The sequence below is a fragment of the Nilaparvata lugens genome, chromosome 12 (assembly GCF_014356525.2).
Source record: "Nilaparvata lugens isolate BPH chromosome 12, ASM1435652v1, whole genome shotgun sequence".
Taxonomy (NCBI): domain Eukaryota; kingdom Metazoa; phylum Arthropoda; class Insecta; order Hemiptera; family Delphacidae; genus Nilaparvata; species Nilaparvata lugens.
In genome coordinates this window covers 16,402,267-16,413,470 of record NC_052515.1, presented here as the reverse complement: position 1 = coordinate 16,413,470, position 11,204 = coordinate 16,402,267, and the positions used below count along the sequence as shown (strand labels likewise).

Sequence of the window (11,204 nt, the reverse complement as noted above, 5' to 3'; positions counted from 1 at the left end):
TACAGCCCCGACAGTCGAGACCTGCGACGGCAGAGGACTCCTGAAAAAGAGGCCTCAACTGTCGCCTGCGCTAGGCTCTCCAGAATGGCAGACAGCACCAAAAGAATTATCATTTAATTAGTATGGATTTACCAGCAATTGAATAATATATTATATCCCATTATTCCTTCCACATTATGAATAAGTATTGCAAGTTTACAACTGAAAATATACCTTAGCTGCTTCTTCATAAAAAACGAAATTTTCAAACTCATGAATATCTTTTTCATACTTGGATGTCAAATTCTCAGTACATTATAGATGTTGAATATTATTCAGAAAATCCATATACTGTTACAAATCAATAACTTTTATTAATTTCACACATTCACATTTTACGATTTTTTGATCCATACATTGAGCTTTCCTCGTAAAAACTAAATTGATTAATTATTTCATTAATGATGTAGCTTATGGAATGAATCACACATGATTACTTTCATATGATGATAACATCATACCTCGAAATAGAATGAACATAGCTACAATCTCATATCCTACACTCGGTCATTCTGACAAATTGGCTTGCCCTCAAGCCATAAAATATGAATAGGATTACAAACATAAACAAAACATGGAAAATAAAACAAATATAAACTAAACACACAAGATGAAACGAACGTGAACAAAACATAACACTGCATTACATGCAACACTGCTTGATAAGACTGATTTTCTTTGGCTGTTTGGGTACTTAGAAATCTTTTCATTAATTTCCTTCTCTTTATTGAGTATGCATCAATTCATACATATTCTTCATTCTATAATTATTCTTATCAATTTCACTTTTCCCAATACTAGGCAATATTTCTTTTTAATTTCTTTCTAAATTCATACCTTGACTTTCTTCCATTTCCACATCTTTCCTCATTTTTTGTACATTCTCATTCCATTCTCCAAGTTTTTCCTTAATTTCATAATTCGATTCAATTCCATTTTCCTCTCCACTATTCCATCTAACTTCCCTTTCCACCTCATCATCACCCTCTTCCTTCCTCTTTTCACCATTTCCAATGTGCAGATGACTGTGGGCTACAGATTTTAAACTTACATAACCATTAATACTTTCAAGTTCTTGATCAACAATTTTCAATAATTCTCCACTACAAGGATTTGATGAGTTATCATTATAAGGAATCAGATCAAATGCTTGTAAATTTTTAGATTGATTTTGGTATTCAAATCTAGGTTTTGAAAAATGTTCCAACTTACCATGGTTAGAAATCAACTCCGCGTCAAGACTAACTTTTTGATTGTTATTATAGTTACCACAAACTCTGTTTCGAATTCTATGATACCAAAAGAGATTCTATGAAGAATTCTACGAGTTCTATGAAGATGAAGATGCAAAAATCAACAATGAAGATGATGCATGATAATTATTATAAGAGTTAAGTGTATGGAATTGATGAAGCGGAATAGGTTGGAACGGTATTGCTAGTATTTCTGGATAGATTCAACTGCGCTTAACCATTAAAACACTTCTCAGTCCTTCCCAGTTCTTTAGGTCTATAATAATAATCATGGATTGTCAGTTGGCAGAATTCATTTGTATTGGTATTGTGCAGTCTTCAAGTTCACCATGTCTGCTCATATTTCGAGAAGAGAAACGTTACCTGAGCGTCGTGACATTAGCTCAGATAATATAAATCCTCGACCAACCCCCACCTTCCCCCGCCTAGAATCTGCCACTGGTTGCACACAACATTATTATCGCACAAATCGATTGAGTCTCTTAAGGAAAAGGGGATTATTCATAAGTGGAGATTGTGCAAGATCTTGCCGAGAAGAAAGGCCCATTAGAAAAGGTAACTAACCTGAAGTCATTAAATAATAGTATTTAACAATACTAGTATTTTACAATTGACATAAATTGTATGTATATTTTAAGTTAAAACCAAAGATATCAATAACTTTCTGAAAATCAAAATTTTGTAATAATTCCACGAAATCGGAAATAATATATCTAAAAATTATATTAGAAATGCTTTCTCATTTTTCACCTTAAAATTAATTGAATTTCATAATTCCATACTTTCTCACCTATTTCCGATAGATTTGAAGCCATTTTTCTGGGGCGGGGAGGGGGTCGCGAATAGGGGGTCAAGTTTTTTTATTGACATTGTCCAATACTGCAGAATCGTTCCAAGAATCTTTCAGTTACTTTGGAATTATTTCCCTAAACGGTCTTCTTCCATTAGAAGTAACTGACGATGACTATATAACCATGGTTATATTGTTAGGCTACTCTAAACTGAACTATGATGATAACTCATTGAAAACTGAATTAATGTGTTTTTCTTCGAGGTCAACACCATCAAGTGTAAACTGTCAAGTGTCAAGAGCAACTTTGGTCTCTCACTTGTAATTTCTTTATGTGGTAATACAATGCACAACGGTTAACATCACCAGATTGTTAGTTTCTCTCAGGTATTGACATTTTGAAGTAGGATTTTTGATGAACGAACAAAGTATGAATGTGAACACAAACGAAAATAATGTCAACCTTTCGTCATATTAAATGTTTGGGAATTCTTTAAAACACATAAGCTTTGTATATTTTGGAGCACGTATTTCCCAAAATGTGTTGCATTGAATACAGTACTATTCAACACCGTTACAGCTTATTCCACCTCATCAATTCTATTCATGGACATTAACATGTGACTCTCTGTTATGTTTTTTCATTCCGTACGCCTTTTTGTTGTCATTCAGCAGATAACAGTTTTCTAAAGAAGCAGAACTCTGAATCTGGATGTGCGCTGAGCATCATCATTGTCTGCCTGCCTTATAATAAAATTCCTTGAAACGTAATATGAATTGGCTATTTCTTGAAAAGTACAGGTCAAGTCCCAAACCATGAGTCGAATATTGCACCATCAAATTCCTTTATCATTCATTCATTCAACTATCCATGTTTGGTTTAGTTCTCAGTTTCTATTCAATACAGTATCAGCTTATCTTTCTAACAGCTCTATTCCACCATACTCCGGCTCATAGAAGGAATACTTTTTCATGTCCTTTTCAAAAATAGAGAATTTATCTATCTTCTATCCATCTATAAGACGAGATGGTGTCTGTCTTTCTGTCTGTTTTTATGTGAGCTCATCACGCTTGAAATACTTGATTGATTAAGCTTTAATTCTTCACAAAGATGATCGTTCTGAAAATCCTTCAAGTATAAGCCCTATCTACCTTCAAAGTTCATATGCTTTTTTTATGAAGGAAGTTTCCATTATTTGGTTTTCAACAAATCAGAAGTTATAATCATTAGGAAATGTATTTTGTCTGGAATCGCAGTAGGATGTGTCCTCAACTGTCGCCTGCTGCAAGTGAGTCTCTAATTTTTGTACAGGCCCGACAGTCGAGACCAGAGACATTCGAGGCCAGCGACGGTAGAGGACTCCTGAAAAAGTGGCCTCAAATGTCGCCTGCGTTAGGCGACAGTTGAGGCCATTCTAATTTTTGTACAGCCCCGACAGTCGAGACCTGCGAAGGCAGAGGACTCCTGAAAAAGTGGCCTCAAATGTCGCCTGCGTTAGGCGACAGTTGAGGCCACTCTAATTCTCGTACACTCCCGACAGTCGAGGCCTACGACCGTAGAGGACTGTAAAACAGTCCTCTACGGTCGTAGGCCTCGAATGTCGTCGGTCTCGACTGTCGCGCCCCCGTCTGAGCACTACCATCCGTTGCATCCCCCCGGCCACCGCCATAACAACATCCAGGAGCTGTTCCAGGATCCAGCTTCAGACGCGGATGATGATTTCAACCACAGATAAGAGTGTCAAGTGTCCAGTTTTTAGTGTGAAAGAGAATAATTGAGTGTGAATGGAAGTTGATATTTTAGTGATTTCGTCTTTTTTAGGGGAGGGGGTAATGTGATATGGGGAATATTGAGAGGTTTGAATTGTAGTTTTTTTGTGCCATTCTTTCAGATTGTTGAACTGATCAAAATTGGACTGAATTTTACCAATATGAACTCACGTGAACCTTGTTCTTGATAATTGAATAATTCATTCATGCACAAAGTAAGCACCTAAATTTGTGTTGCCATAAAAGATTTGCTAACTTGCTTCTTATCCATCCAAATTATTGTAGTCTTCTAGCATTTCCATAGTACTGGCTTGAATTTCGTAACGAAATTAATGCAAACGTATTTAGAAATGTATTTGAACCGTGCGACCCCAAGACGTTTTAACCTGAAATTAGGCCAGGCGCTCCACGTGTTTTCTTACAAATCGGAAAATTTGAGTGAAAGAGCGGCAGTTCTAATCGAGTTGTCACCGCGAGAAGAACTGATCAAGTCGCAGAGCAAGTCTCGGTTTCTAATTTAGGCTTCGGCCTAGTTAGATGAAAAATCTCCTTATTATTTTATTTTGTATGAATTAAAAGCATGTGGTTTGAAAAATAGTAATGTAGCTAAAATGTAAACGTGAGTGTTTGTGAGTGCCGATTTATTTGTTAAATTTTCGATCCCATGGTGAGTGCCAAAATTATTTTATTAAGCTCAAACAGATTGACCAGATAAATTGACCGAGGCCCTAAATTTATTGTAGAGTGAGTTAGCAAATTCTTGACTAAATATCAATTATGAATAATTGCGATAAAGTAGTAATTTGAGAAGTATTATTTGAAATTAAATTTTTTAATATTGAACCAAGTAATTGAATAAATAACCGGATTCATTACAGTGAATATTATAATTTGATGTAACAGAATTTCAAAGATGACCGATAATTATATAATTCAACTAATAAATTAATATCAGTAGCATTTCTACAAAATCTTTTATTTTACGTTCCTGGCTCGTGATGAGTTACTTGTTTCTAAAACAGGTGTTGTTAAACAATAGTGAAGATCTTGGCATTATTTGTATGAACGAATCCATATGAAGCTCCCAACCGTGGATTGGAAGCAATTATTATATATTTTCCCCTGTTACAAAATTGGGTCCTCTCATAAATAAATTCCCCCCTGGCTTCCCACCCGTTACAAATGAAGTTAGGAGTTGGGTAGTGTTATTAATACCTCCTCCCATTACAATATTGTAAGGTGTGGGTATTGGTTATAAATACCTCCTCCTATTACAATATCCTCCCACTTGTACCTTTCATATTTTCCACTTCCCTGTAGATTCTGCAGATTTAATTAATTCATATCACCCAGCATCATTTTCATCTTCAATATGCATTTCCACAAATATGTTATTATTTACTATTATTGTTATTGAACCGGTGATTTGAAAAAGGGTATAAGTCCCTAAAGCCAAATTTTTCAGGAGACACAAAAAACTCTCTATCTTCTATATTTTCATCTGGATTTTCAAACTTTATATACAAAAGTTATCAGTTGCAATAATATACATAATACTATTCAGTAAAATTAAAAAAAAATTCTCATTTCTTCAATAAATACCCAATAAAGGCCAAAAACTTATACCCTTTTTACAATCAATCAGAGTTTTGAGTATTGTGAGCATTTATATGATTTAAGACATGCAAAATTATTTGAATAATACATTCATTTGAAAAAATCATTAATCAGAGATGAAAAAAATTGTTATGAGCATAATCTTACCCTCCTTCCTCCCCTATTCATTGTCACTTTCATCTTGATTGGCCATTACATGAGCGAGTCATAAAATGCTTTGTGCTCATCAGGGATGTATTTTAAAAGTTTTCTTATATCCTCCACCTTCTTGTTGCTCAGAGGAATCACTTTTGTGTACGCTTTCTCTTCAATTTGTGAAAGTGAGAGGATGACATTGTTTTTTGTTATTTGTAGCAGTTGTCAGTAATGCCTCCAATGAAGCTGCTTGCTTTAATGTATCCTGGACAGTCCATGCTGTAGTATAGATGCCTGTTTTTGGAAATGAGGAACTGCTCTTGCGGTTGTGCCCTACCCGATGCAGAAAGCCGTTGAATAGACTTTGTATTTTTCTTAAATAGGGTAGGCCGCCATGCTTTGAAATTTAAAATCTCGTCTGTCTGTATTCTTTCGACCTCAAACGGTTCTGAGTGTGTTCTGGCTTGACGGATCATCTCATTGTACTCTTCAGGTATGTAGACTCTGTCAGAACGTCTCACTACTTTCCTAACAGTCCCGAAATCACGATCACAAGGCAGAAATGGATGGCTACGGACTGGGAAATACTGGTGGATTTTTCCAAATTTTCCCATGGATGCCAAAGTAAGGAGAAACCGAACCATTGTGTGGTTCCTATTCTGACCACCACATGCATCACTGAATACATGTAATTCCGTAATGTTCTCGGGAAGATCATTTGCCAGGTAGTCGAGTAGGAATGAGCATACCTCATTTGGCCCTCGTTTAGCCTGGCCTTTATGGTAGGTATAAAATTTCGAGGTATTTTCGTGGAAAATGAAAATATTATTATAACGAAGCCAAAGAAGCATAGAGACCAACAATATTGAACAGATCACTGGACTGAATAAACTGAAAAGAAAATGTGAGTGTAGAAAGATGGCCGTGTTGGCCGACGTGGTCGACAACAGTAATCAGCTGACTGCAAACAGCCGTGTTGACTGTAAGAACGATACAAGTCCTGGACTGATACCCTTCTTCAAATCAACGTAGAATATGAATGGCTATAACTTCCGTTTGATTCTATGGACTAATATCCTTTTTACACTAATCGAAAGGTCTATCTTAATACAACAAAATGGCTACCATAATTCATTTTGACAAAAAATTGGACTAATACCTTTTCTACAATCAGAGGTTCAATTAATTTTTCATCATAGACGTGTCTTATTTTGTTTATTATTACCAGTGTTTGCCATAGGTCTTGTCAGATCTATAGGTCTTGTCAATGTAAGTTGTGTTATCAAATATCACTCTCTCACTTTCTCTCCCGCTCTCTTTCACTCTCTCTCTCTTAATATACTTAATACTTTTTTATTGGAAATTTGCAATAATCGTTGTACAGTATGGACCGTTTGATTGACACCTACTAATACCTGTAAATCATAATATCCAATGGCATTTTATTTTCGTTGATTGTATGTATTATTATGCATCTTACATTTTTTGTTAATTATTTTAGAGTTATATAGAATTATTATCTATGTATTATCATTATCTCTTATTATTATGAGAATGTAATAGAATAATTTATGTTATGTAGCTGTGTTATCATTCAAGATGATTTGTAAAACTGTAATTTTGTAACCATGTTACCATAGGCGACAAGCCTAGTAACGATTGTAAAATAAAATCTATCCATCTATCTATCTATCTATCTATCTCTCTTTCTCTCTCTCTCTCTCTCTCTCTCTCTCTCTCTCTCCTGCCGGATCTGGAATCTGTTGCCCCCAACGGTAAAGTGTATTGGCAGTCGAGCTCTGTTTGGCGTGACGGTATTGAATCGGCTGTGATCTGGCGGCGCGGATTAGGCTTGGTTCGAGTTGAGTTTTATTTTTATTGTTCTATTTACATTATCAATCTACCTGAATTTTGCTCCTTTTTACTATCTTATGCAATTGCAGATATTTATCTCATGTTATGTTGTTTCTGATTGTTAGTATACTTTGTGAAATCTTTATTTTTAGGGTGTTTTGTGTGCGTGTGTAAGTAAATGGCAACTTTTTTGATCATCATAATTTTTTATAGGTTCTCTTATAGGATTTATCAAGTGAAATATTCGTTCAAAATAATGTTTTCCAATTGTATTAATAAATTGAGTTTAAGATTCTCTTTTATTATATGTGATTGTATTTTTATTAAGAATTCTATTTATTTCTATTATTAATCTTATGTAATCTTATTGAATAATATGTAATCAATTATTTTTGAAATCTATTGAGTGATCTATTTATGTAATTATTTTCTTATTGTAAAGGGTTGTGTGGTAGAGAGGACCAGGAGTCCTAACTCCGCCCTAATGAAGGCAATTAATCAATCAATCAATATCTATGAATTCAGTGAGAAAATAGCTCTTCCAGTCTTCAGATGATAGATTAAGTATTCATTTTTGGTACCGCTAGAATTGCTTATCCACAAGGCCTATAGTTATAATTTGAAACAACAGAACAATAATAATTGATGGTAAAATTTCTGAGAAAACACGAACGAAGACTAATTTCCCAATTTTCTCCCTTTTGTTAACAGATACCAGTCTCAGGATGAACGTCATACTATTATTATCACTTATGAATATAATTCCGGTGAGTATTTCTCTCTTGTATATTTTCTAATTATTACTTTCCTTGCCCTATTACCATAGGTAAGGGAAGTATTGCTTTCCGAAAAAAATTAAGTTACCCCAATTTCGAAATTTCTATAAGTTTCGAGGTCCCCTGAGTCCAAAAAAGTGGTTTTTGAGTATTGGTCTGTATGTGTGTGTGTGTATGAGTGTATGTGCGTCTGTGTACACGTTTGTAATTTTCTTAGTGTCTTTGTTTGATCTTTTTTCAATAACCTACCTGCGCACAGGTTTTAAACCTATGCAGGTATCATTTTCCCTCAAATATTACCCGTAATTATTTATAATGGACATTATATTTATTCTAGCAGCAATGTTATTTTCTTATTAATAAACTATAAATATATAGCTACATTTAGCATCAACTTGCTAATTCGATAAGTAAGTACCCTTATTGTTTTTCGTTTTCTTTGTTTGTAATGTTTTTTTGGAAGAATAAAGTTCAAAGTTCAATACGTTTCAAGGTCCGCTGAGTCCAATAAAATGATTTTTGGGTATTGGTCTGCATGTATGTGTGTGTGTGTGTTGTGTGTGTGTGTGTATGAGTGTACATGTGCGTCTGTGTACATGATATCTCATCTCCCAATTAACTGAATAACTTGAAATTTGGAACTTGAGGTCCTTACACTATAAGGATCCGACACGAACAATTTCGATCAAATGCAATCCAAGATGGCGGCTAGAATGGCGAAAATGTTGTCGAAAACAGGGGTTTTCGCGATTCTATCGAAAATGGCATCCAACGATTTTGATCAAATTCATACCTAAAATAGTCATTGATAAGCTATATCAACTGCTTCAAGTCCCATATCTGTAAAAATTTCAGGAGCTCCGCCCCATCTATGTAAAGTTCGATTTTAGATTCCCAATTATCAAGTCTCAGATATGATTTAAACGAAAAATTTCGAGTGGAAAAGATTGAGCATGAAAATCTCTTCAATTACTGTCCATTAACATTGTCACGTTATTCTTTATATTTAAATAACGATTAGCCTCCTGCTTGGCATCAGTCGGTAGAGCATGAAAAATTGATATAATTATATAATTAGGTCGTGGTTTTTTAATAGGATTCAGTCTCATAAAAATCTTTCTAGGCCTAGGTATGGGCTTCCCCTATAACTCTTGTAATTCATTAAAAATAAATATATATAAATATGATACTTATACTATAGTGTTGAGGAATAAAAATAAATTGCACACCATAAACATTTTGATACATATATTAAACAATAATGCAAAAAATAGATCGAGGCGAAAAATATATAAAGAGCGATAAAAAATATAATATAAAAATAGAACAATAATTGAAATCAGTAAAATATCACAGGCTAAACTTTATATTCTAGATTTATGGCACGAATCATTACCATGTGCCTTTATCTTAAAATCATATGCATCCTTTTGCATGTAGCTGCGATATGCGCTTGCTAATACTTGTCGACTTGGAAAATTCAATTAAAAATAGGTTCTTTAAGATCAAATTGATAAATTAGCCACTAATAATCCAAATATAGATATATTAAATTCTCTAGTACTTAGTAGATTTCTCTATATTGAATATATATTTTATCTCAGGGTGCAAGATTCGGCACCTGACGGAATAGGTAGAGCCATTCATCTAGTGAATTAGAGCTATAACAAACTATCGCAAATTATATTGCAAAAATTAAGGACCATATGAATGTGTTTTAATAGCCTAGATTTTATACTTCTTCGATCCAAATGGAATTTTCTGAAATGTATTGGTCTATATTTTTTCTTCAATAAAATACCTTTAATACTAATTTTACTTGCGCAAGTACTTCTCTTATTAAATTCTTAATTTATAATAAAAACCCTTTCGACGAGCTAGCTTTGATTATTAGATAGATTCGAAGCACTAGGGCGCCCATCACTAATTCAATATTTATCACTCACGTGTCGAAAATCTTCTTATAAGCCGCCGATGTCGATCCAACTCCTGGTGGTCCTGGAATATGGTAGCCGGAATCGTCTCTTCCAAGGGGTTATAAATTTATTTGAAATTGAAAATGACTTCTGCTTTACAAGAGCATCACAAAGTCTTTTAAGAAATTTAATAATTTGATCTAACTTTAACTTTTACAAATTTATTAGCAAGGTACTACGCTCTAAAATATTTGGGGTCCTCTCATGGTGGCATTTGGCTGGCGAGTGCTGGTTCTCCTTTCTCAATTTTACAAATCTTACTTCCGACTTTCAAATTAACATAAAATTTGAATATCTTAGTCCTCCGCCATTTAGGTTCAAATAGATCGTACAAAAAATATCAAATTATTACTTAGGTTGTGCGTTTAATAATTTCTTTGCCTTCGAGCCATATCGATAACCTAGACTATACAATATTTTAACATAAATCCAGAACATTTATATAAATATATAGAAATATTTTTGAATTGGCCTACAGTTGCCGCCTATTAACTGCCGTTGTGCTATTGGTGCATGCAAATTTGATTCAGTATTCATGCGCCTGGTACCTCCTATTTCCTGAATACACTTAATTATTTTTATTAGGTTTTTTACTTATGCTCTCTACATGCTAGCTAATATTCTATACACTAATATTTGTTTCATGCCACCTAATAGTTAGCCACGTGATCATGTGTTCTTTCACATTGCATACTGTTTTGTTGCAATAGAGCTCTGCCAAGGGGTTTTGGTCAGATTCTACGTTGCTCGATTTGGTCGATCTCTAGGTCGCCGATCCCTGAATGCATATACCTAACCTCAATCTTCAAAATATTTTATATAATAATATATTTATTAGCAACAAATTCTTTCAAATCCTTTTTAGGTTTTTGTACCGTTTAGCCAGAACAAGCTGATGCTATCTAATCTTAATTGTTATCTATTTGGCGATATTAGCCAGTTACTTTATTTCAGACCTATTACTATTTCGGTTAGGGATTTTTATCTACCCAAA

General features: G+C 34.2%; 1 protein-coding gene across 1 annotated transcript in view; it reads left to right on the top strand.

Annotated features, from left to right (window-relative positions):
- The first annotated feature begins 7,520 nt into the window (after positions 1–7,520).
- Positions 7,521–11,204, top strand: part of LOC120353830 — a 73,587-nt gene continuing 69,903 nt past the window's right edge. The window contains exons 1-2 of the mRNA XM_039438974.1: positions 7,521–7,578; positions 8,170–8,225. Of these exons, the coding sequence (XP_039294908.1) occupies positions 7,536–7,578; positions 8,170–8,225 (99 nt within the window). The 5' untranslated portion in view covers positions 7,521–7,535. The remainder of the gene's footprint in view (positions 7,579–8,169; positions 8,226–11,204) is intronic.